Consider the following 26,047-nt stretch of genomic DNA (forward strand, 5'->3'; position numbering starts at 1 on the left):
TTCCTCCACATTTGTACTTAAATGGCAGGAATATATTGCTCCAGGAACTAACTATCACAGATACTGATCCTTTTCTACAATTAAGGCTGTTTTTGTGATGTTTCCTTTTTTTTTTGTTATTCACTAGTTGTTAAGTAGGACGAATGCTACTGTTAAATAAAAAAAAGAATTGATCAAAATGAGTAGCAATAGAACAGTAGCAAAATTATTTTCCTCCATGGAAGTTTCATGGTTGGATTTCTTTTTCTTCTTTTTTTTCTTAACTAAACAAGCTGCACAAAGTGGTGACTGGAAAACAAATAGTTTTTCTTTTTCCAGGTACAGAGAGTCGTTCTTCTGTTCCGTGTTCCGTCTGTGGTTGCGCGCTGGTGGGCGGGCCCACGCTTTCCCGTTTGCTTTGGCGCTGCTCAGTCACATGACGGCACAACGTGGAAACACGAGAGTGGGGAGGAGGAGCAAAGGACCGCTACTGACTCGGTATCGAAACTGACGATATTTGGATCGATCCGCTCACTGCTAAAAATGAATAGATAAAAATGAAGGTTGGGAAACATTGGTCTCCATGTCTTTGACGTGAAATCGATTGAATATGACATCCCACACCAAAATGCTTTATTCCATAATAGACATTTGCCAGCAATTAATAATTGAAATTAAGTGATCTGGGTTGGAGAAGCGAAGATTTTGTTCTGGATTACAGAATACACACAGTCGTAAAGTTTGATTTTAGAGCAGTCATCAGGATACTTGAGAAGTGACAGTCCTGATGGATGAGATGGCGCTCGGATGGCCGATCAGTAGTCGCAATGGTCAGCATCTTGGACACAAACAAATCTGTTGATGTCAGTGCAGCTGTCATTGTCCCAGAGACCATCTAGAAGCAAACACAAAATAGTGCAAAGACGACCATGAAAATCTTCTTCTCATCAATGTGTGTCATTTCCATCCAACCTACCAAACTCACAGTTAGAGATTTAGATCAAATAGGAGCCGTTTGCCCTTTTAAAATGATGACATATTTACCACTGAATTCAATCTCAATGCAATCTCCAGCATCATCGTCACTGTTGAAGCTCGTGAAATCAACCTCTGAGCCATCAGTCCAGAAGAAGGCACCGTCCTGGAAGTCAGAAGAACGCATTTCAATGAGTCAAGTTTATTTGCACAGCCCTTCATCACAAAAGAGTCTCAAAGGGCTTGACAGGCCCACATTTGGCAAAGATCGACCACATCCCCTTCTCTCGACCTCCCCATCGGGCAAGGAAATAGCTCAAAAGCCCATTTGGGGAAAAGAAACTTTGAGAAGAGACCACAGATGAGTCTAACCCAAAAGAAAACGCATGCTTGTATGTTCATACCAACATAACACATCACGCAGTGTCCTCGTTGAATTTTCGACATCTTGATGATGACAACAATTAACATCTCGCACCAGCTGATGCTGAAAATGTTGTTCAAGCGCTTGTGACATTTAACAGGATTATTGTCACTCTACGGCACGGTGGGGCGACTGGTTAGCACATCTGCTTCACAGTTCTCAGGACCGAGGTTCAAATCCCGGTCTCACCTGTGTGGAGTTTGCATGTTCTCCCCATGCCTGTGAGGGTTTTCTCCGGGTACTCTGATTTCCTTCCACATCCCAAAAACATTCACGGTAGGTTGATTCTTCTTCTTTTCCTTTCGGCTTGTCCCGTTAGGGGTCGCCACAACGCGTCATCCTTTTCCATGTAAGCCTATCTCCTGCATCCTCCTCTCGAACACCAACTGCCATCATGTCTTCCCTCACGACATCCATCAACCTTCTCTTTGGTCTTCCTCGAGCTCTCTTGCCTGGCAGCTCCATCCTCATCATCCTTCTTCCAATATACTCACTATTTCTCCTCTGGACGTGTCCAAACCATTGAAGTCTGCGCTCTCTAACTTTGTCTCCAAAACATCGAACCTTGGCTGTCCCTCTGATGAGCTCATTTCTAATTTTATCCAACCTGGTCACTCCAAGAGCGAACCTCAACATCTTCATTTCCGCCACCTCCAGCTCTGCTTCCTGTTGTCTCTTCAGTGCCACTGTCTCTAATCCGTACATCATGTCTGGCCTCACTACTGTTTTATAAACTTTGCCCTTCATCCTAGCAGAGACTCTTCTGTCACATAACACACCTGACACCTTCCTCCACCCGTTCCAACCTGCTTTGACCCGTTTCTTCACTTCCTGACCACACTCACCATTGCTCTGGACGGTTGACCCCAAGTATTTAAAGTCCTCCACCCTTGCTATCGCTTCTCCCTGTAGCCTCATTCTTCCCCCACCAGCCCTCTCATTCATGCACATATATTCTGTTTTACTTCGGCTAATCTTCATTCCTCTTCTTTCCAGTGCATGCCTCCATCTCTCTAACTGTTCCTCCAGCTGCTCCCTGCTTTCACTGCAGATCACAATGTCATCTGCAAACATCATGGTCCACGGGGATTCCAGTCTAACCTCATCTGTCAGCCTATCCATCACCACTGCAAAAAGGAAGGGGCTCAGGGCTGATCCCTGATGCAGTCCCACGTCCACCTTAAATTCTTCTGTCACACCTACAGCACACCTCACCGCTGTTCTGCTGCCCTCGTACATGTCCTGTATTATTCTAACATACTTCTCTGCCACTCCAGACTTCCGCATGCAGTACCACAGTTCTTCTCTGGGTACTCTGTCATAGGCTTTCTCTAGATCTACAAAGACACAATGTAGCTCCTTCTGACCTTCTCTGTACTTTTCCATCAACATCCTCAAGGCAAATAATGCATCTGTGGTACTCTTTCTAGGCATGAAACCATACTGTTGCTCGCAAATACTCACTTCTGTCCTGAGTTTATCCTCCACTACTCTTTCCCATAACTTAATTGTGTGGCTCATCAACTTTATTCCTCTATAGTTGCCACAGCTCTGCACATCACCTTTGTTCTTAAAAATGGGCACCAGTACACTTTTCCTCCATTCCTCAGGCATCTTCTCACGCACTAGAATTCTATTGAACAAGCTGGTCAAAAACTTCACAGCCACCTCTCCTAGATGCTTCGATACCTCCACAGGAATGTCATCAGGACCAACTGCCTTTCCATTTTTCATCCTCTTTAATGCCTTTCTAACTTCCCCCTTACTAATCATTGCCACTTCCTGGTCCACCACACTTGCCTCTTCTACTCTCCCTTCTCTATCATTTTCCTCATTCATCAACTCCTCAAAGTATTCTTTCCATCTAGCAAGCACACTGCTGGCACCAGTCAACATATTTCCATCTCTATCCTTAATCACCCTAACCTGCTGCACATCCTTCCCATCTCTGTCCCTCTGTCTGGCCAGCCTGTATAGATCCTTTTCTCCTTCTTTAGTGTCCAACCTGCCATACATGTCATCATATGCCTCTTGTTTTGCCTTTGCCTCCTCTACCTTTGCCCTGTGTCGCATCTCAATGTATTCCTTTCGCCTCTCCTCGGTCCTCTCAGTGTCCCACTTCTTCTTAGCTAACCTCTTTCCTTGTATGATTTCCTGTACTGTGAGGTTCCACCACCAAGTCTCCTTCTCTCCTTTCCTGCCAGAAGATACACCAAGTACTCTCCTGCCTGCTTCTCTGATCACCTTGGCTGCAGTGGTCCAGTCTTCTGGAAGCTCCTGCCGTCCACCGAGAGCCTGTATCACCTCTTCCCGAAAAGCTGCACAACACTCGTCCTGTCTCAGCTTCCACCACATGGTTCTCTTCTCTGCCTTTGTCTTCCTAATTTTCCTCCCCACCACCAGAGTCATCTTACACACCACCATCCTATGCTGTCTAGCCACACTCTCCCCTACCACTACCTTACAGTTGGTAACCTCCTTCAGATTACATAGTCTGCACAAGATGTTATCCACCTGTGTGCTTCTACCTCCGCTCTTGTAGGTCACCCTATGTTCGTGCCTCTTCTGGAAAAAAGTGTTCACTACAGCCATTTGCATCCTTGTTGCAAAGTCTACCACCATCTGTCCCTCCAAGTTCCTTTCCTGGATGCCGTATTTACCCATCACTTCTTCATCACCCCTATTACCTTCACCAACATGTCCATTACAATCTGCACCAATTACAACTCTCTCTCTGACTGGGATGCTAAGAACTACATCATCTAGCTCCTTCCAGAATTTCTCTTTCACCTCTAGGTCACATCCTACCTGTGGGGCATAGCCACTAATCACATTACACATAACACCCTCAATTTCAAATTTCAGCCTCATCACTCGATCTGATACTCTTTTCACCTCCAAGACATTCTTAGCCAACTCTTCTTTTAAAATAACCCCGACTCCATTTCTCTTCCCATCGACACCATGGTAAAATAATTTAAACCCTGCCCCTAAACTTCTAGCCTTACTGCCTTTCCACCTGGTCTCCTGGACACACAATATATCAACCTTTCTCCTCATCATCATGTCAACCAACTCCCGAGATTTTCCTGTCATAGTCCCAACATTCAAAGTCCCCACATTCAGTTCTAGGCTCTGTGTTTTCCTCTTCTCTTTCTGCCGAAGAACCCGCTTTCAACCTCCTCTTCTTCTTTGACTTCGACCCACAGTAGCTGAATTTACAACGGCGCCCCGCAGGTTGACGGCGCCGGTGGCGGACGTTGTTAACCCGGGCCACGACCGATCCGGTATGGAATTCTTTGGATGAACGCTCATATTTGTTTGGCAAGGTTTTAAGCCGGATGCCCTTCCTGACGCAACCCTCTGCATTTATCCGGGCTTGGGACCGGCCTACAGTTTGCACTGACTTGTGTCACCCATAGGGCTGCATTCACGGTAGGTTGATTGAAGACTCTAAATTGCCCGCAGGTGTGAATGTGAGTGCGAATGGTTGTTTGTTTCTATGTGCCCTGCGATTGGATGGCAACCGGTTCAGGGTGTACCCCCATCACGCCCGAAGATAGCTGGGATAGGCTCCAGCACGCCCGCGACCCGTGTGAGGAGAAGCGGAACGGAAGATGGATTGTCACTCTATTGGCAGGCCGCTGCGACCACACTCGGACTGGTCTTCCTTGATGCTGCTCGAGTGCCGACTAGGACAAGGAGAATCGGTCGCCTATCTTATGTACTACCTTCACTGCAAAGGCTCCCTTTAAAATGTCAAATTCAAGTGAAAATCATTGTGCAAAATCAGTCAATGGCCACGCACCACTGCATCTTAAAGAACTTGTCTTGGTTCTGTTCAAGATTTAGACGACTTTGTATGTGATAGATTTTTACACTCAGCAGCAGTGCTTGATGCTGCTGAGTTGCTGAAAGTTGATGGCGCTAAGATTCACCCGAGGGATTCGCAACCTGAATACGATCAATTCGAAAATATGAGCTCAAGATTTGTCCGTGTTTCAACAACACAACATCTCAGCATTGACATCGTTGTACAAAATGTGTGTAAATGCTTAAGTGTCAATGGTTACTGGGGATTGCGAGTTACTTATTTGAAGAATTTGTTTCACCTCTATCGCCTCGTGCAGTCCCATCCAAACATCCTCAGTAGAGTCAGAGGCTGCCCGAATCAGTTCGAGAACGACGGCATATTCCAAAGCGCTGTGGACCGAGGCCAGATTCCCACCGAGAATGTTGCAGACGCTCTACAAGAAGAAACAACAACCCAATTAGAAAAATCAGAAAATATTCAATGTGGCAGACAAAAGACTAAAATACCGAAGACTTTCACTTTCTACAGATTGTGTACGTACAAACTTCGTTCACATCGATCCGTGATACTTAGATAATGAACAGACAAACAGGTTTCAAATCACTGGTTTCAAAGCAGGGACCTGGTTTAGCACTACAACTAAATAAATGTTGCAATGTAAATGTTTTGTATACCTCTGCATCTGCAAACTGCCTGCCTTTATCTTGGTAAATGAAACAGCGACAATCCAGCTGAGTCCAGCCTTTAGGACAGCAGTTTTCTGCAATACAATTGTTGTTTCAGGGAGAAAATGAGCTATGTTGATTAAATCCGGTATCAAATGCTGACAAAATCACAAAATTGTTTTGATTTGATTTGATTTACTTGATTGTTGTTTTTTTAAGTATTGAGACACAGTGACCAACCTTTTTCTTTACTGGCTGGTTTAGACCACTGTCAAGAGGAAAAGTATTTTCGTTAAAATCAGACTGCTGAAAAGTGACACAAATGAAGTCAGCAACAGTAAATTGATATCGTATAATATAAATATAATAGTCATAGCAAGAGTAAATAGGCATTCCTTGAAGTCAGCAGCTGAGGTTTTGACTTACGGCTCCAGTCAAAAGTCCACCGATCCCGCAGAGAAGGAACAAGGAGCGAAGAGCAAATGCCATCTGCGCAACGACAGAACAACAATTTCAGAATTCCACTCGTATTTGAACGAAAAGCTTGAAAAAGTTGAGTTTGAGAAGGTGTGCAAGGGCGACCTTTGCAGTCGCGATGCTTCACGCTGAGGATGTCTGTGATCAAATGAGCAGCAATTCTTTTAAATTTGCTTGTTGCAGCTCTGGAATGTCGTCTAAGGCAATCATGTAATTTGTTAATTAAAAAACTACAGTGAACAATGAAGATGGATTGTTTCACTAAAAGGGTGGTGGACAATCAAATGTTCTCTTGGTGTCGTAATCAATGACTTCAACCGCATACTATGCAGTCTTTGCTTTGATAATTTGATAATGTGAGCACACACCTAACCAACGCAATTAGAGACCTTAATTTAGTTTTTGGCAAGCCTCACCATGATCATCAGTTGTTGTTTGTTTGATGACAGGCAACAAAAGACAACAAAAGTTAAGAATATATGATTGAAAGTTGATGGCGCTAAGATTCAGATGTAATTTTCCCTTCATTAATGACAGACGAGCCAATGTGAATGTAACGACAAGTTGGTGTGCTACTTGCCTTTGACACAACAAGGAATAATTACCAACCCTCGCAAACAATCATCCAAATAATATCTCCTACTTCTGGTCAGTACTTGAGCGGAAGCATTTTAGAGCAGCATGAGAGACTTTGGAGACTTGCTGTAGCAGTGTTAAGCGTCATCAGGGATTCATTCAAGTCAAATTTATTTTTGCAGAACCAGTTCACAACAGAAATGATCTCAAGGCACTTGACACATTCAGCAGGTCAAGAACGTCACTCCTCATACATTAAAGTAGTGATTCTCATCGTTGTTTTTCTCAATACGTTACCGAAGCGCTATTCCCCTTAAAATACTGCTGTTTCATTTCTGCCACCCATTCAGTCCACACTAGTAGCCAGCTTTAAGCCACCTCTCCAAGCAGGAGGGGGGCGGTGAAGAGAAGCAGCAGTAAAACAGGCCTACGTGTACTTTAACTCAATGGCAAAGAGTCAATCCATTTTAAGACTGAGAGATTTAAACATTTCTACTGAGGGAGCAGCTCTAATATCTGCAGGTAAGGCATTCCAGAGTCCTGGAGCCCAAATAGAAATTGTTCTACAGAGCAGATATGTCAGGCTCCCGGCCCGCGGGGTGAATTTGAAGTCAGCGTGACGTTGGCCCGCACAACGGCATCAACCAAACGTGTGCACGTAATTCCATGTGCCGCGTCCTCTAATTTGGGTGAACTCAGTGTGAACTCAGTGTCTGGGGTGTGGGGATACGACAGTCGGCCAAACAGGTAACAGTTTCAAAGGAGCCACATGGCTACTAATGCACCCACTTGTGCATTTTAAACACGAGTAACTGTTACTGCAAATTGTGGAAGCTCTGTTTGTTGTTGATTGAATAAACACGCATTGCCGGAGAACTTGCAGTTGTGTCAGCGCAAACCTGACTGCAAAATGTGTAAGTAACTGTTGAACGGCAACAACGAAAACAACGCCGACGTTCCCTCTCCTTGGATCAGAGGCAATGACGTCTACGGGAATATTTTTCAGATTCTTATGGGGTGAGTTTTCACTAACGTGATCTCCATTACGTTCGTGTTTATTTGAAGTTTTGACAAAGATGAAAATGTTCCTTGTGGTTATGACAGCGCAAATCTGACTGCAAAATGGGTTTTCAGCGTTGAAAATCACACATTTATAGGATTCGGATGCAACAGCAAACTATGGAGGAGATTCACTTTTATTATTCTTGTTTTCTATGTAGTTTGAAGTAGAGCGGACGATGCGTTTGCTCTCAGCGTGACCCGGAAAATGAGAAGGCTCGAGCACATGCCGCCATTGTTGGTTGTTTCAAGGTAGCTAGCTTAGTTAGCTCGGCAGCAACCGCCGTGGTACGAACTCAAAATCACTGGATGTTCGCAATTTCAGCAAGTGCTGGCGATCGTGCGCTAAAATATGTTCATGTTGACTATCTTTGGTGTTGTAGGCAAAGTATTTCGGTGAAAATATCAGACTGTTTCAAGCAGCAGCCGCTGCCGACACCGCCTTTAGCTTGTGCCGAAGCAGCTTGCTAAGCTTCCGAGGGGTCACATATAATGACCAGTACAAATAATAGATTAGTGCAGCACGTAGTACATCAATACAGTAGGCACACATGATTCACTGATACAATAGTTACTCAAAACACATGCTACAGACCCAAACGTAAACAACATTTAACACACCAATTAATAATTTGATAAGGTATGAAATCAAATATCCATCCATCCATCCATCCAGTTTCAACACCGCTTATCCTGGTTAGGGTCGCGGGGGGCTGGAGCCTATCCCAGCTGACTTCGGGCGAAAGCCGGACTTCAGCCTGAACTGGCCGCCAGTCAGTCGCAGGGCACATGTAATCAAATAGTTAAAACAAAAAATATATTTTAAAGCGTGCATACAGTCCATGGCGGCGAAGTACATTCGACATTGTTTTCCTTGTGACAACAATACCTGCTAATTCCAGGTCTTTTTGAAGCTCTCCACAGGTGGTCCTCGGCTCTTGGACAACTCTTGTGATTATTCTTTGCACTCCTCTGTCAGCAATCTTGCGAAGAGCACCTCTTCTTCTTTTCCTTTGGGCTTGTCCCTTTAGGGGTCGCCACAGCGCGTCATCCTTTTCCATGTAAGCCTGTCTCCTGCATCCTCCTCTCAAACACCAACTGCCCTCATGTCTTCCCTCACGACATCCATCAACCTTCTCTTTGGTCTTCCTCTAGCTCTCTTGCCTGGCAGCTCCATCCTCATCACCCTTCTGCCAATATACTCACTATTTCTCCTCTGGACATGTCCAAACCATATAAGTCTGCTCTCTCTAACTTTGTCTCCAAAATATCGAACCTTGGTTGTCCCTCTGATGAGCTCATTTCTAATTTTATCCAACCCGGTCACTCCGTGAGCGAACCTCAACATCTTCATTTGCTCTGCTTCCTGTTGTCTTTTTTTTTTTTTCCTCAGCAACCACCAAAGTGCTGTTAAGCTTGGCCAGCCGGTACACCATCAGCTGCCTCCGGAGTCCCACAGGGAAAAAAGGCCCGATAGGACTCCTTCTTCAGCTTGACGAAATCCTTTACTGCTGGTGTCCACCAGCGGGTTCGGGGGTTTCCGCCACGACAGGCGCCAACAACCTTACGGCCACAGCTCCGGTCAGCCGCCTCAACAATGAAGGCACAGAACATGGTCCACTTGGACTCAATGTCCCCCGCCTCCACCTGGATGTGGGCGAAGTTCTGTTGGATGTGGGAATTGAAGCTCCTTCTTTTAGGGGACTCTGCCAGACGTTCCCAACAGACCCTCACAATATGTTCGGGTCTGCCAGGTCGGACTGGCATCTTCCCCCACCGTCGGAGCCAACTCACCACCAGGTGGTGATTGGCTGACAGCTCCGCCACTCTCTTCGCCAGAGTGTCCAATAAGTATGCCCACAAATTGAAAGTGACATGATTTGACATGGGAAGTTGAAACATCGATGGATTAGGGTATGTTGTCAATCTTTGTCATCTGTTGGCCTGTGAAGCCGTTTGAGACTCTTGCGATAAAGGCCGAAACACATCAACTTGCCTTGAAACATTCTTGTACAAGCGCAAAACAAATATCAGACGACAAAAGCCGAACCGGGCGCAAAATTCATGTTTTTAATCCAAAACGTCTTCGTTTAAAAACCCAACACAGACAAAACAATTGAATACAAAGAGCAGACATACTTCAAAGCATCTTAAAGAAAAACTTACAACACAAATTAAAGGCTAATTGGAGGACATGAAGTCATTTGAATAATTATTATTAATAAATGTGTGTGTGTGTGTGTGTGTGTGTGAAAAAGTAGTGAAAATAAATGGATTTATTCTTCACACACACACACACACACACACACACACACACATACCAATCCTATTATTATCATTTGTTGGCAGATGACGACGTGACGAGCGGGTCCGTGGACGGGGAGCGCCGGGATGTTGTCACACGGCCGTGCAGCACCTGTTGTGGAAAAGCTGCTCCACCACCGACGAGTCGGCCAGCGTGGAGATGTCGCCCAGGTCCCGCTCGCCACTGGCGATCTTGCGCAGCACGCGCCGCATGATCTTGCCTGGAAGGGAAGACACAATTCCCACAGAAAGTTTGCAAATTCTAAACTTCGTGGAATTTTACACCCCAATTTGTACCTGATCTGGTTTTGGGGAGCGCTGGAGCGTCCTGAATGAAGTCGGGTGTTGCGATGGCGCCGATCTTCTCACGCACTGTTGACCAATATGCACCAAAGAAACAATTTATTTTTTGTAACTCAATTGAGCAAAGTCACATTTACCAAGGAGGAGACTTTTTTTCCCCTCCAAAAATATAACTACAGCGGACCCTCACTTTTCACAGATAATTGACACCCACTGCAATTGCATTGACTTTTTTTTTTTTTAAAACCTCAACAATTCTTGAATAAGTGGGGATAAACCGCCAAGAAGTGTTTTCAGGGGTTGGTACTCCCAAAAACAAAAAAACAAAAAGAAGAGAGACCACTGTATTATATTGATGTAATATTACTGACTTACTTTTTTCCTGGGAATTTGTATTTTCCCTTCAGATATTTTTCCTATGAAATTAAGACTGTGAGCTAATAATTTCATTTTTTTCCTTGTGAATATATATATCGATATCCACTCAGAAAAGGATAGGAGAAAGTTTTCTGTGAAAATGTTTTTGTTTTATTCTTGTAAAGTTCACGTTTTCCACATTTTTTCTGTTATAAAATTTTTTTTGGGGTGGGATCATTATTATCACATAAAATATATCATATCCTGTCCTTGAGCTGTCACCTTATCGTGGCGGAGGAGCTGATGTGTCCCAATGATCCGAGGAGCTAAATTGCCAGGGGCTTTATGCCCCTTTAACAAACAGGTCCTCGATGAGGGACCAGACAAAGGACGGCTCAAAGACCCCCTATGATGAGAAACAATTTTGGATTACTTTTTCTTTCACCCGGACGTGGCTCGGGGAGGGATGTGACCCTGTCCCCTCTGGAGCCAGACATGAAGCCTGCAGCTCATTAGTGGGGCTCGCCATTGAGCCCCGAGCAACAGCCCGAAGAGACGACGAGACCTTGACGGTCCGATCCCCGGCTCCAGAAGCTGACTCTAGGGACGTGGAACGTCGCCTCTCTGGCAGGGAAAGAGCCCGAGCCGGTGTGAGAGGTCGAGAAATCCTGACCAGATATAGTCGAGCGCGATCAACACACAGCTTGGGCTCCAGTACCAGTCTTCTCAAGAGGGGTTGGACTCTATTCCACTCTGGACTAGCCCACGGTGAGAGGGGCCGAGCAGGTGTGGGCGTACTTAGTACTTACAGTACGTACATTGAGAGGTGGTGGGCCGAATATTTCAAAGACCTCCTCATTTCTACAGACTTTCCTTCCCATGAGGAAGCAGAGTCTGCGGACTCTGAGGAGAGTTCTCCCAACCGCGGGCTTGAAGTCACCCAGGTGGTTAAAAATCTGGGGGGAATCACACTCCTCTGCCTCCCTGATAAGGTCTATTCAGGGGTTCTGGAAGGTCTGTCGGGAAGTCAGATCTCAGATTCGGGAGGAGCAGTGTGTTTTTCGCCATGGCCGTGGAAAAGTTGAACAGGTCTTCACCCTCAGCAGCAGGGTTCTGGAGGGTTCCTGGGAGTACGCCCAACCAGAACCATCTAGAATGTCACTCGGTAGAGTGCGACCCGCCCTCCCCCAAGGTTGAACAGTTGAAAAAGTATCGAGCCAAGTCAAAAAACAACAACAACAACAAAGCTAATCAGGAGCATTTTACTGAAACCACCTTGTTTTTTGAGCTGGGCTTCCAGTGTGTGATTGAATGCGGCGCCATCGCGTAGCGTCACAAAGCAGTAGAGACTTTCTCCTTTGACGGCATGAGGCCGGCCCACCACGGCGGCCTCGGCGACGGCCTCGTGCCCCACTAATGCCGACTCCACCTCTGCTGTGCTCAGCAAGTGACCTGCAAAGTCGCGTCAAACTCCGTTGGGCGAGGGCTGGGCCATAGGACTCCGAATTGTCTTTATTGGCCAAGCATGTTAAAACACAGAAAATGCAGCCGTGCAGCGCGTTCAACCAGCTCACAGTTCGGACTGCAGACGAAGTTGAAACTTCTCCCTTTTCATTGTAAATATTATTTGAGATAAGTATTGTAAGTCCTTCAGTGAGTCATTCCTTAAACCTCCGTGACCAATTTATTACCGCGCACTTCGGTATGAATAATTAACTCACAATGCATTGCGCAATTAACACGGCGGTAAAAGTTTATTCTTAATGTGTTCATAAAAACAAAAAACAATCAAATATACTTTTTACAAAGGAAAATAACAAAAACAGCGTGGCGATAGTGAAATTGTGCGTTTCTTGGCACTTTTATGATACGACACCATCACTGTGCATTGTAGAATCAACCATCACCTCCCCATCGCTTTCTTAAGCTTATTGACAAATCGGAGTCAAGCGTTACTTTGTAACACATTACCGGCATCGCAATTCTTTCATCCTTATTCTTACATTACTCCGCATCCCCCCCCAAATATACAATTGTAATCTTGTGAATTCAGTTTTTTTCTTCTAATATTCCGACTTTTGTAGTGGACGTGGCCCAAGACGCACAGGTTGCTCTTACCTGAGACGTTGAGCATGTCATCTATCCTCCCGGTGATCCAGTAATATCCGTCCTTGTCTCTACGGCAACCTGCGCATGGGGAAGAATAGAAAGATCCGCATCATTAGCGTGGCGACGCACCGTTGAGCCGACTTGCTGCCGCATCCTGTCACCATCTCCGGTCACGTAGTATCCCGGGAACTTCTTGAAGTAGGTGCTTTCGAACCTGCCGTGGTTTCCGTACACCGTTCTCATCACGCCGGGCCACGGCTGCTTGAACACCTGTTCGGATTGACCGGTCAGACACGTCGCCGTTCCTTCCGCCGCCGAGCCGAGCCGAGATGTCAATTGCGGCGCTTCCTACCAGGTAACCTTCACTCGTGCCCTCCAACTCCTCGCCCGACTCGTTCAAGATGGCTGGCACGACTCCGAAGAAGGGAAATGTCTGAAAAAGACAAGTCTATCAGTACCCAACACCGGGACGTGCAAAAAAAAAAAAGTCTCAAGGACACAAGCCCGAAATCCAATAAGAAATCTGCCATTTTCGGTTTAAGAAGCCATTTCGGCTCGTACTTTGACGGACTCCAACTAGGAATTTGGCGCCAATGGGTCCCAACCAGAGGCGGGTATGCTCCACAGATGGGCAACACTAAATTGAGAAGATTTTTTATTTTTTTTTGCCCATGCCATCTAATGTGAACGCAGCATAGCGTAAAGTTTGCTGATCATGTTAAGGATTCTCAGAAAATGTTATTAAAATATATATATTTAGATGTTTGTTTTTTTCTTTTGTTTAAACACTAATTTTTTCAACTCAACAATAAATTAGGTGGACATGTCTATCAGAACAGAAAGAATACAATTTATCATGAGACAATCTTTGAATAATTCAAACAGTTCTGTTGCACAAGTCTCTGACATATAAGCTCATCGTAATCCATGAATTGCTCAGCCCTCTTGGTTGTAGCATCTACAATACAGCGTTAGAGTGTAGTATAACGCAGCGCACTGTATTTTCCAGCAGTGTGAAGGTGGCTTTCCACACGTTATGTTTGACTCACAGCAGAGCCTGGCTTCATGGGCGTAGCAGCCGGCAGAGGCGTCATCACGTGTCCGCCCTGGAAGACACAAAGCACGGTGACGGTGATGGAGATGAGCCCGTCGGGGGTGGCGCCCAGCGAACTCACCGTCTCCGTCTGCCAGAACGTGTCGACGATGGGACATCTGCCGTCTCCCACCACCGTGAAGTACCACTGCCAGGCCTCGGGGTTGATGGGCTCTCCGACCGTGCCCAGAACCTTCAGAGAGTCTCGCTTGTACCTACGCGCGACAAACCCACACAAATGTCAAACTGAAGCGGCGGCAAGACGACGCGGACGCTCAGTCGCTTACTTGTGCACCGGATCGCTGCCGTACTTCATCAACAGCCTGATGGCGGTGGGCGCCGTGTAGAACTTGCTAACGTGGTACTTGTCTACAATCTCCCACATGCGGCTCACATCCGGGTATGTGGGAAGACCCTCAAACTGAAACACACACACACACACACAGTCAATGACTCTTGTTCCGATCCAAGCTATCCAACGCAAATTCATTCTGCAGCTTTGCCACGTCAGCGCTCACTTTTCCACTCATAGTCAGGGCTGATTTACAGTCGGGATTAACAAAGGACAGCTTCGACATCTTCCCGTTGGACTTCTGTGACGATGGATGATACATTTTCATACTCATTTCTGTGTCAATGGGTGCCTATGCTCTAGTTTGACTCCTGTGATGATCACATCTGTGACACAAATTTAAAACAGCATTCGTCCCTTTTAAAGCAGCTTTACTTGGGAAGACGGCCCGTGACAACTTTCGTACAACGCTTAAGACATCGACACACACTTGTTCTTTTGTTTTATGTCTGAGATGGACAGCTTCTAGTTCAGATTTGTGCAGTGCACAGCGGCTCCTTCGCTGCAATCTGTTAAATGAGCCCTGGACCCAAGCACTTTTTTTTTTTGCCCCCTACAAGCGTCAACAGAAACCTCCCAAAAAAATTGCGCCCCCCCCCCCATCTATATTCTCTCTCTTAATGGTTCTGCTGTTCAGCTCCTCACTTGCGACTAATACCTAGGACTCTGGCTCGACGGTTCACTTACATTTAAAATTTACAAATTAATAAAGCATAATGAACCCTGGTAACCACCACAGCATTCTTATTGCCAATACAATTAATGCCTCGTACATTGCTTCCTTATGCCTGCTGCAGTACTTTTATCCCAGTATTTCAGAATCTTTGAGCCAAGGCACATATTTGATAAAAAACCTCACATCACAAGGTGGTGCTTTGAGTTCAGACTGTATTTGGAAAAATATGTCAAGTCTGAGACGATGGCAGAATGGCACATGACCAGAGAGAGCCAATCACAAGCACTGGCTTTTAAAGAAGTTCAATGACGTTCATTTTGTAATTCTATGATGTAACGTCATGACATGGATCAGGCGACACCTAGCGCCTTTAGAACAAAGTGATTTGAGCTAAGTGCTACTGCACGGCCACCTGATGGCAGCCCAAACTGAACGTTTAGCGTCACCTCGCCCGCCACTCTGCGCTCACCAAGACGCTGGTGGCGCCATTAGCCAGCGGCCCGTAGGTGATGTACGAGTGTCCGGTGATCCAGCCGATGTCGGCCGTGCACCAGTAGACGTCGTCGGGCCGGTGGTCAAACACCAGCTTGAAGGTGGCGGCGGTATAGAGCATGTAGCCGCTGACGGTGTGAAGGACGCCCTGCAGAGGAGTACGACATTAATAAGAGGGGATTGGGACAGCTTTTTCCTGGGGGCATGATTGAGCTCCAACTGCAAAATAATCGATACGTCGAAAGGAAATTTGCTTTGACGAACAATACAGTGTGTGACACCTTGTAGGAACACACCAAGGCGTGACGGTGCCGTGAAAAAGACGATTTTTGCATACTTGCATAGATTTCCCCACAATATCACCCAAGTGAACTTCAAATGCTGTTTTTAAAATGGTGAGTTCACTTATTACGGAATATGTATTTCTGCCAATAAGGGGAGCCGATGAAGCTCTTCCAAGGGCACAATTCCCACGTAATGCTTATATTCTCATTTTTTACTGTATTTGATGTATACAGTCTAAAAGTCAGTCGAATGTATCGTGTACAGTTTTTCCAGCCAGGAATTCCACATCCGGAATTCCGCTCTACCTTGGGCTTGCCGGTGGAGCCGCTGGTGTAGAGGATGAAGAGGGGATCTTCGGACGCGCACCACTCCGGCTCACACTCGTCTGACACGTCGCCCATCAGAGTATGCCAACACTTGTCCACTTCCGGGTTCCACGGCACCTTGCCAAGGGGTGGGAGGATTCCAATGTTACCAAAAAACTGAACCACAAAACCGACCCGCTCATATCTTTGACCGTCGGAATCTCACAACAAAAGCCAAGAAGGAATGTTAGTCAGACAAATAAGCCTGAAAAGCCACAGGAAACAGATCATCAGCTTAAGTTAGTCTAACGCATCGATATGAAAATGCATTGCAGCGCTTTTTGTTACGCACGAACGATACCCAAATTCAGATCTTACGCTTATGCTAATTGGCATCCACCCATCGGCAGTCAAGTAAATAAACTTCAACCGCAGGACGAAGCGTGGTAGATGTGTAGATTAATATTAATATTTATAATCCTAAGTATAATGCATGTATTAAAAGATAGTGAAACAATCAATGGTGACATCTGATCGTGGTGACAGAAGAAATGTGCGACTTTGAAGTAGATGACAATAACATTATTGGGTCGGAGCGATGCAAAAATAAATACATAAATAAATAAGTAAATAAATGTTATCTTCATGCTGATAAGAACAAACTTGGATGTGTGAGGTGACTGAAGACAAAAAGAGTGTTAGTTTATTCCAAAAGTCAGCAAACATCTGGGAACATGGCCAACCTTTTCTTTTAAATGAGGAATGGCCAGTTGGTTGCAACGAATGATCAATCAATCCATCCATTTTTACATGCTGTATACACAAGCCTTCAAAGGTTGTGGGTCACTTAGATACGGTATGTCCTCATTCTTCAAAGACCAGCACTGTTTTTTGTTTTGTGTTTTAAACGACATTAAATAGCATCGATAGTAAAAAAAAAAAAAAGAAAGAAAAGCACTTTTTTTTTTTTTTTTTTGAATTACGCCCATCTCGAGGTTCCAATCATTTCGGTTCCATTCCTGATGTGACCAAGCACACATTTTCATGTTTTCAGATGTTTGCAGAATTATTATACTGCTCTCGCTGGGCAAAAACAAAGCTTGTTTAAAAAAAAGATAAGAATCATTTAAATGGAGTCAAGTCTTGTTTACTTGCTTATTCTTGCGCACTACATTTGTTTGTGGAGAATGAACGCATAGTAATGATGAGTCAAATTTTGTGTCTATCAGTGCAAACGGTGTCAGGGGCTGTTTTTTTTTTTTTTATTTTCCTACCTTTCCAAGTAGTGCTACTGAATGACTTTTGAGGGGTCATGTTGAGGACCCCGAAAGTGTATTTCACGAGCATTCTTGCAACTTCACTTTTAACATTGTAGCTTCATCTCAATGCTAAATATGCTACAAAAGACATGCGTGAAAATCACAAGCTTGATTGTTTTTCCCCTTCGGCAGTATTATTATTATTTTTTTTTTTGTGAGTCGAGTCTGGTGGAGGCGAAACAAAAAGAAAAAGTGGGACAGGGTTTTGGCTGGAGGGATGGCAAGTACCTGCGGAACAGGACGGGTTTTTCTTACTCTGCCTGTTTCTGTCTCCTGCCGGAGTGAGGAAGCACAGCAAGCGGGGGATGACCATGAAGGAGATGGCTTATTTACAAAATGAAAGTGAAAACAACAACACAATATCACCGCGTGGAACCCGTCGAAAGTCCAAAGCCCGTTCGGTCGTAAAAGTTGGGATTCAACTAAAATGCAAATCTCAAATGGCACAAAATTAGAAATAAAACCTTTAGAAAAATTCCCAATTCTACGGGCAGATCTCACTGGCGGAGATGTCGCGGCGACTGCCGAGGCGGATCAGTCAATGTGATCAATATTGATTGATTACAAACAAACAGCTCGCAATTCAGAACAAACCGGTTACACTTTTAACGCATGAGCTGAGCAATTCATCGATCGAATTAATATATGCAGTGGGTACGGAAAGTATTCAGACCCCTTTAAATTTTTCACTCTTTGTTATATTGCAGCCATTTGCTCAAATCATTTAAGTTCTTCCACCCCCCCCCCCTCCTCAATGTCCACACAGCACCCCATATTGACAGAAAGAAACAGTATTGTAAAACTTTTTGCAGATTTATTAAAAAAGAAAAATTGACACAGCCATAAGTATTCAGACCCTTTGCTCAGTATTTGGTAGAAGCCCCCTTTTGAGCTAACACAGCCATGAGTCTTTTTGGGAATGATGCAACACGTTTTTCACACCTGGATTTAGGGATCCTCTGCCATTCCTCCTTGCAGATCCTCTCCAGTTCTGTCAGAACGGTGGTGGGCAGCCATTTTCAGGTCTCTCCAGAGATGCTCAATTGGGTTGAAGTCAGGGCTCTGGCTGGGCCATTCAAGAACAGTCACGGAATTGTTCTGAAGCCACTCCTTCATTATTTTAGCTGTGTGCTTATGATCATGGTCTTGTTGGAAGGTGACCCTTCGGCCCGTCTGAGGTTCTGAGCACTCTGGAGAAGGTTTTCGTCCCCGATATCCCTGCACTTGGCCGCATTCATCTTTCCTTCCATTGCTACCGGTCACCCTGTACCTGCAGCTGAAAAACACCCCCACGGCACGATGCTGCCACCGCCAGCGCTTTACTGTTGGGACTGGATTGGACAGGTGATGAGCAGTGCCGGGTTTTCTCCACACATGCCGCTTAGAATTAAGGCCAACAATTTCTATCTTGGTCTCATCAGACCAGCAAATCTTATTTCTCACCATCTTGGAGTCCTTCAGGTGTTTTTTTAGCAAACTCCGTGCGGGCTTTCGTGTGTCTTGCACTGAGGAGAGGCTTATGTCGGTCAGGCCACTCTGCCATAAAGCGCCGACTGGTGGAGGGCTGCAGTGATGGTTGACTGTTTAGAACTTTCTCCCATCTCCCGACTGCATCTCTGGAGCTCAGCCACAGTGACCTTTGGGGTTCTTCTTTACCTCTCTCACCGAGGCTCTTCTCCGCCGATTGCTCAGTTTGGCCGGACGGCCGGCTCTAGGCATGGTTCTGGTCGTCCCAAACGTCTTCGATGTCACGATTATGGAGGCCACTGTGCTCTTAGGAACCTTAAGTGCAGCAGAAATCCTTTTGCAACCTTGGCCAGATCTGTGCCTTGCCACAATTTTGTCTCCGAGCTCTTCAGGCAGTTCCTTTGACCTCATGATTCTCATTTGCTCTGACATGCACTGTGAACTGTAAGGTCTTCTATAGACAGGGGTGTGGCTTTCCTCATCAAGTCCAATCAGTATCATCAAACACAGCAGGACTGGTCTGAATACTTTCCGTACCCACTGTGTGTGTGTGTATGCGCGCATATATATGGTGTGTGACATACATACGAACGTCTCCAAAAGGTCTCCCCAAAAAAAATTCAACGACCATGTTTGGATTTCCTGCGACTCCCTGGTGACCCAGCTAATCTCCAGGAGACATCGCAGAGACTCGAGTCACCATCAGGTCATGAACTAGTCTCCAGGTCAGTGAGATAGGCCCTACGGTGACTGATACTTTTTACTATTAACAGTGGTAACTTATTTGTTATATATACCGGTATGTCAACAGAGTCAATACAAAGCAACCAAATTAGTGTCGCAAATAGGAGAACACAGCTAGTATTGTTAACTTAGCAGGGTAAGCATTCTGAAACTATGGATAACAACTCCGCCTTGCATTTGCAGCCCAACTTGAGCTTTTTCGGAAAAATATGCATCTGAAATGTAAAAATCATGGTTTTGGTATTCACTTTAGAGGCGTGGCAGTTTATCAAAGGAAAAGACGTGAAAAATGAGTTTTACCTGGAGGTCAGGACACGGTCGTTTGGCGGGAGGGGAGCTGAGGGAAGTCTCGTGCGCTTCCTTGGATAAATGTTTCAGTACGATACACCGACCGAGTGAGAATCCTCTGGACGCACAGAACAACAAATGGACACCGCATCATCTCCGCTCTGTTTATTATACTTAATAGTTGATATAGGATGAACATGAACGCAAGTTGTTGTGGTCCATAAGAAAATCCATCAACAATGAATTTTCTCAGTGTTTTAAGGGGAAAAGACAAAATACTGTCAGAATTGTGTGCGTGCGCGCAGAGTACTTGTCTGTGCATTTCTGCAGGGCTTCGTCCGCGACGAGTTTCAGGTTGATCAGCTTATCCCCTCGGTAGAAACCATCTGAAAGCAGACGTCAATTACAAAAGAATAAACAATCGCGCCCAATAATAAGCGACTTATATTTCTCACCGGATGCGTATGGCACACTGTTTTGCTTATTGCACTTTATTTTCCTTCTTCTTAGTCTATTTATATTTGAATTTTTATTTGTACCATTTGTATTAGTACTTGTATGTTTCATGTTGCACCATAGGACCGAGAAAAATTCAGAGTTGTGAAAGTACCGCTCACCGACAATGTCAATAAGCTGATTCTGATCCTTTTAAAAAGGTCTTTTGAACATTTTAGATTTAAAAGTGACATCAACAGGTTTTCAAAAGCTATCAATTCTATTGTATAGTAATAGTATCTATTTGCGGGTAGCCTCCATATTATCTCGATAAATGAGAATATATTTATTGTAATTTGTTGAGATGACAGACCTCGAGTAATTGTGCAACAGAAGCCTGCAGATGGTCATAGATGTGATTTATTGTTCTCAAATTGGTAGTGGAACTGTGTGAGGCTTCAGGCTATGTTTTTCAACTAATAAATCACATCTATCGTCATCTGCAGACTTCTGTTGCACAATTTATTTAGGGAGAGGATTTCATCTCAATAAATCACAATACATATCTTCTCATTTACTGAGATGTACTTGTATTCATGTAGTTTAGTACCATTCATTTCAGCATATATACAGTAATTTATATTGCACATGTGCATTTGTCGTAAGTCTGGCGCTCTCATTGGGTGATGATGTAAATATGTAAATAAATACATTTGACTCTCTGATATTCTTACGTGCATCTGATGTTCTTGTGTGACCCTTGCTTATTTTGCTCTACTGTTTGCCACGTATTAATCTGCCATTGCCAATAAGACGCGAACTCACCCGCAGTGACGAGCAGTGAACACTGAGAGTCCACAATCCTGTCGCACAGCGACTCGGCAGAGAAACCTGCAAACTGGCAAAGGGCGTTTCGACGTCATTTCCCATCCGCGCGCTATTACCCGTGCCTCCCGTTCCCGACGTACCACGATGGAGTGAACGGCTCCGACGCGAGCGCAGGCCAACATGGCCACCACCAGCTCCACCACCATGGGCATGTAAATGGCTACACGGTCCCCTTTCGTCACGCCTGCCACATACACACGCACACACCCGTCCAATTAAATGACCATCAGACTCATTTGCTGCAGATGTGCTGGTTAAAAGCGGGAGCTCCAAAGGTACCCTGTGACCTCAGGACGTTGGCAAAGCGACACACGCAGTTCAGCAGCTCTCTGTACGTCACCGTCAACTCATCGCCAGGTTCGTTGCCCTCCCTGCAAAGACACGCACTTTTGGTTTTTCGGAGTACGCTTAGTAGACAGGCAAAAACAAAACAAAAAAGGGGGGGGGGGGGGGGGGGGGGAAGGTTACCCCGAAGTTGGACTAGCTCGTTTAAGAGAAACAACCGCAGAGCTCCCACCAATTACGACAACTACATTCAGCGTGACGCTAAATTGCATTTTTCTAAGTAGGGTGGTTCCAAATCCAGGAAAAGCTATTCCAGTGCGATAAAGAAGAAGGCTTTGGGGCAGGAAAACATGCACGTGTCGACCGACTGTACTCTGTTATCAGTTGCCATGTCTGAAGATAAATCACCGCACCCGTACTGGCAACAATGCGGAAATCCGAGGTCAATTGTGGACTTTTTGCTGCATCACGATTTGAAAGAATAAATGAAGCCGCTTTGCTTTGACTGGCGGCGAATAAAGTCGGCTTTGTTGATGGCGACGAAGCGCAGACAGACCCTTTTTTTTTTTTTTTTTTAAGATAAATACGCCGGCCACGCTCGTCTGCAAATTTACAGACACCCGGTCTAACCCGCCTCCTTGCCGAATTACACCGAGCGCAGCGCTGAACTTGTGCTAGTTACAAAAATACAGCCCTCAAAAAAGTTCCTTGTTGAATTTGTTGTATGTTTTTAATTGTTCTCCGAAAATGTTGAAAAAAAACGACTTAGGCAGTTTTGCTATTAGTCTGACAATTTTTATAAAAGCTCTATATTCGACCAATTTTTTGAGTCGGAGTTATAGTTGTATATCCCCACTTTTTCGGCATTCACACTTTTTATGCTGTCCCCTCGCCCTTAAATTTTTTTTATTTTTTTTTTTTTAAACTATTGATACGGGACGTGTTCAAATTGATTTTGAGTATATGCCGCGGGCCACTAAAAAGTGCAAGTCCATAGTTTGTGTCCAAAAATACGCAAAAGTATAATCGTTTGCATGCATTAGTCTAAGAAGAGTGAGTTTGTCGACTGTGACAAGATCAGACCATATTTTACGACCAAGTTATGCAGAAATCCAGGTCCTTCCAAAGGCTTCACATACTGTTTGTAGATGTACATATTCTCCCTTCTCAAAGGCCAACTTTTCACACCGTTTACACCCAAATAATAACCATGTCATAAAATGTTCCACTTTGAGACCCGTTTTCAGACGTTTGCACTTTCAGAACTTAAATGATTTGAGCAAAAAAAAAAAAAGTTGATCTGTCAGCTGCAGTGGTTATTTAAAGTGTTCTGTAAATAAAAGACTGGGTGGAGTGTTTACAGTTTACAAACCAGCAAGAGAAAGCCAAATGGACTTTATCTTCGAAGCCTGTTTCTCCCCATACCAGAGTTGGGCATATGACTACATTTATTCTTTCGGAATATTGTTTTGATATCAATTTTTATTTATTGATCAGGAGTTGCGCCAAGGCTGACCCGACGCCCTGTTTATCTCCACTACGCGGAGCTTCTGTTAGTTGTAACTCCACTTTGCCTGCATTGCTCAGAACCTCAAGATCTTCACCTCCGCGAACACAACTTCTCAATCCTTTGCAGAACGGGAGTCAAGCGGCGGGTTAGGAGCGCCATACTGACCAGTAGAAGGCCACTTTGTCCCCCAGCTTCCTGTCGTGAACGTTTCGGTCGAGCACGTTGTAGCAGACGTTGGTGGACGCGCCCTCCATGCACTTGATGAAGATCTCTCCTTTGGTCACGTCAAAGTTGTAGTCCAGGAAGCGGCCCGTGTGTTTGCTCTTCCAGAAGAAGTCCTTGGCCACGTCCCCCCAGAACCCTGCGGGCCGAAGACACACAATTCTTACTCGTGCCCGGGAGGAGCTGCCACGTCCATGTTTCTTGTGTTTTGAATGAATGTGGGAACAAAACCAGGAACTGGATGGTCATGGGCAACTTTAATGTATCCAACATCATTCCCTCCGGTGATTTTGCTTAAAACAAGACCAAATACACAACAATAATCAGTTCATAAACATCTGGGGGGAAAGAAATATTTTGCAAAAAACATTGAAAATATGTTTTATCCCATTATTCTATACACCGACAACCCTTGGGTGTCAGATCAAGGCCCAGGGGCCAGATTAGGCCCACCACATCATTTTATGTGGCCCACTAAAGCAAATCATGTACATCTATATGTTTTTTAATCAAATCCATCCATCCATCCAACCATTTTCTGTACCGCTTCTCCTCACACGGACCGCGGGCGCGCTGGAGCCTATCCCAGCTATCTTCGGGCGGGAGGCGGGTACACCCCGAACCCCATTTGCACTCACATTCACACCTACGGGCAATTTAGAGTCTTCAGTTAAGCTAGCATGCATGTTTTGGGACGTGACAGGAAACCGGAGTGCCTGGAGAAAACGCACGCCGGCACGGGGACAACATGCAAACTCCACACAGGACCTGCAACCTCAGAACTGTGAGGCGGCACGGTGGATTACTGGCTAGCAAACCAGTAATCCACCGTGCCGCCCTGGTGCTAAAATATGTGCCATAATTGAAAATTGCATTCTGCTGTGGTTTTCACCCCTTGATCCCCCCCCTTGTCCACTCTGTCCCCTAAAATCCTTTTCTGTCCGGCTGCATTTTCAATAAACATCAGAATAATGAAAACATTTAAAAATAAGCAGAGGGAGTATTACAAACTCCCCTGTTGCAAAATTGTTCCAGCACGAGGCATACACACCCACCATTCTGCAAGGCCGTGCAGCTGAACAGGACAGGCTTTAAAAAAATAAAAAATAAAAAAGATAAGAAAAAAAAATTGCCTTCACTTTTAATAATGCTGAGATTTTGCAGCTTTTTTTTGTTTGTTTGCCAAACCCAAACAATAAGTGAACAAACTATTTTTGGTGAGTCTTGTATTCAAAACTAGTTCTCTCTTTGTTGTGTACTGTACACAAGAGTCATATGATGAGGCACTTGGACATTTATAAGGTTTCACAGTCAAAACGAGACCTAACTCCAATTTGGCTTGTGACACCCCTGGACTGACCCACTGAATAATTCATTCAAAACATATTCCCAAGTGAGAGCCTTGCTTTATTCTTCAAATATTTTCCTATCGTCATTCACTCTTTTGCATGTCTTTTCTCATTAGTACTAACAGTCATTTGCATTCCAATAATGTTGCAAGAATTAGCAGTAGTAGTCGTAGTGCACGCCTCAAGACATGATTAATCAATCATTGACACAATCGATCGCTCGGCAAAAGCAGCACTCTTACTGTCAGGGTCCTCGATGGACCGCGTGTACATTTCTTTATACTTGTCAAAGGTGGGCACGTGAGCCCCCCTCCGCATCTCCTCAGCCCCGTGAAAGACGTCGTCCACGGGCGCCTTGTCGGGAATCATGTTCGGGTGATGCGTTGGACGCTAACAAGCAACACAATCGATCCCAGCGAAGGCGCTAGCTTAGCTGCACTCGAGATTGCCCCCTGCTTCTCCGAGTGTTATGCTAGCAACAAAGCGGCTCCTTTGCAGGCCGATTTGGTTCCCTTCGGTTGTTGTGATGCTGGACGGGAAGGGAAGGTGAGGTCCCGAAGGGAAATCGGACGTGGAGGACGCGGGCGCCGCTAAGCTAACGGGCTAAGAGAGGCGCATTGACGCGCTGACGACGACCAGGTCCCGGCTTTCCTTGTCACCAACTTGGTTGACTTTGTTTTCAAAGACACACGGAGATTCCAGGGGGCCGAGGGGAGGAGGAGGAGGAGTGACCGAGTCCTTGAGCGTGCCTGCTGCTGACAAAGTCTACTTCCCCCTTTTTGACAAGCACAATGAGTGGCACTGACCTGTTTACCCCCGACCAGCAGCCAATCACAGCCGCGGTGCGTTCGTGAAAGCGCCGACGATACAGAACTCTCAGAGGTCCGACAAAAGGTAGCACGGCAGCAGCCAATCACAGGTGCGAGGCGTTCAATGACTCAACTGAAAGCTCCGACTTTACCCATTTATATTTTTTTCCTTCCAACATGAGGATACCAAGATAAGAGATTTTATGGCGCGCTTACACTAAGCATTTACTGGCAATGTGTGGATTATTACATCAATTGAATGCGCCTATCCTGGGCAGTAAAACTAAACATTCTTAATTAAAGGTCCTATATTTGGGCTATGTTAGAGTGACTTTCTAACATGAACAACTTAGTATAAAAAGTGTTCATTTCATTTCAAAAAATCACCTTACTTTTGTCATACGAATGTACAGAAAATGCCCCTCTGACAGCTACTTCTGTTTGACCCACTCTTGTACCCGCTTTGTCCATATTAGTCTAAGACCG

General features: G+C 45.1%; 2 protein-coding genes across 6 annotated transcripts; both read right to left on the minus strand.

Moving 5' to 3' along the window:
- Window positions 1-590: 590 nt before the first annotated feature.
- Window positions 591-6,544, minus strand: LOC133412584 (galactose-specific lectin nattectin-like). Its single transcript, XM_061696013.1, has 7 exons — window positions 6,440-6,544; window positions 6,284-6,346; window positions 6,098-6,125; window positions 5,867-5,952; window positions 5,491-5,625; window positions 1,024-1,120; window positions 591-874 (listed from the first exon to the last, which is right to left on the minus strand). Exons 2-7 carry the CDS (start codon window positions 6,344-6,346, stop codon window positions 795-797), a joined length of 489 nt encoding a protein of 162 aa, XP_061551997.1. The 5' UTR covers window positions 6,440-6,544; the 3' UTR covers window positions 591-794.
- A 3,455-nt stretch (window positions 6,545-9,999) lies between these two features.
- Window positions 10,000-25,621, minus strand: acss2 (acyl-CoA synthetase short chain family member 2). 5 transcript variants are annotated; one of them, XM_061696062.1, is made up of 19 exons: window positions 25,559-25,621; window positions 23,347-23,542; window positions 21,666-21,757; window positions 21,467-21,570; window positions 21,324-21,396; window positions 20,374-20,449; window positions 20,076-20,181; window positions 17,793-17,888; window positions 16,246-16,383; window positions 15,633-15,803; window positions 14,423-14,556; window positions 14,218-14,350; window positions 14,092-14,148; window positions 13,395-13,475; window positions 13,204-13,312; window positions 13,052-13,120; window positions 12,209-12,385; window positions 10,571-10,645; window positions 10,000-10,494 (listed from the first exon to the last, which is right to left on the minus strand). In XM_061696062.1, the coding sequence occupies exons 2-19, from the start codon at window positions 23,433-23,435 to the stop codon at window positions 10,367-10,369; spliced, it is 1,908 nt and encodes a 635-aa protein (XP_061552046.1). In that variant the 5' UTR covers window positions 23,436-23,542; window positions 25,559-25,621; the 3' UTR covers window positions 10,000-10,366. The 5 variants fall into 5 exon arrangements, with proteins under 5 accessions (XP_061552046.1, XP_061552009.1, XP_061552028.1 ...); XM_061696025.1 differs by lacking the exon at window positions 25,559-25,621 and adding an exon at window positions 24,995-25,542; XM_061696035.1 differs by lacking the exon at window positions 25,559-25,621 and adding an exon at window positions 24,995-25,542 and having other exon boundaries at window positions 10,001-10,494; window positions 17,793-17,837.
- Between the last annotated feature and the right edge of the window lie 426 nt (window positions 25,622-26,047).

The sequence above is a fragment of the Phycodurus eques genome, chromosome 1 (genome assembly GCF_024500275.1).
Source record: "Phycodurus eques isolate BA_2022a chromosome 1, UOR_Pequ_1.1, whole genome shotgun sequence".
Lineage (NCBI taxonomy): Eukaryota > Metazoa > Chordata > Actinopteri > Syngnathiformes > Syngnathidae > Phycodurus > Phycodurus eques.

What these genes read in the sequence shown, in the direction of transcription:
- LOC133412584 (XM_061696013.1), bottom strand. Translation starts at nt 6,346, where the DNA reads ATGGCATTTGCTCTTCGCTCCTTGTTCCTTCTCTGCGGGATCGGTGGA. An exon ending in GTGGACTTTTGACTGGAGCC is followed by an intron (nt 6,126 to 6,283) that starts GTAAGTCAAAAC and finishes TCCTCTTGACAG; the next exon opens with TGGTCTAAACCAGCCAGTAA. An exon ending in GACTGCACGAGGCGATAGAG is followed by an intron (nt 1,121 to 5,490) that starts GTGAAACAAATT and finishes TCTGACTTCCAG; the next exon opens with GACGGTGCCTTCTTCTGGAC.
- acss2 (XM_061696025.1), bottom strand. Translation starts at nt 25,121, where the DNA reads ATGATTCCCGACAAGGCGCCCGTGGACGACGTCTTTCACGGGGCTGAG. An exon ending in GAGCCGTTCACTCCATCGTG is followed by an intron (nt 21,397 to 21,466) that starts GTACGTCGGGAA and finishes GCCCTTTGCCAG; the next exon opens with TTTGCAGGTTTCTCTGCCGA. An exon ending in AGCCCAGCTCAAAAAACAAG is followed by an intron (nt 10,646 to 12,208) that starts GTGGTTTCAGTA and finishes ATTGGTCAACAG; the next exon opens with TGCGTGAGAAGATCGGCGCC.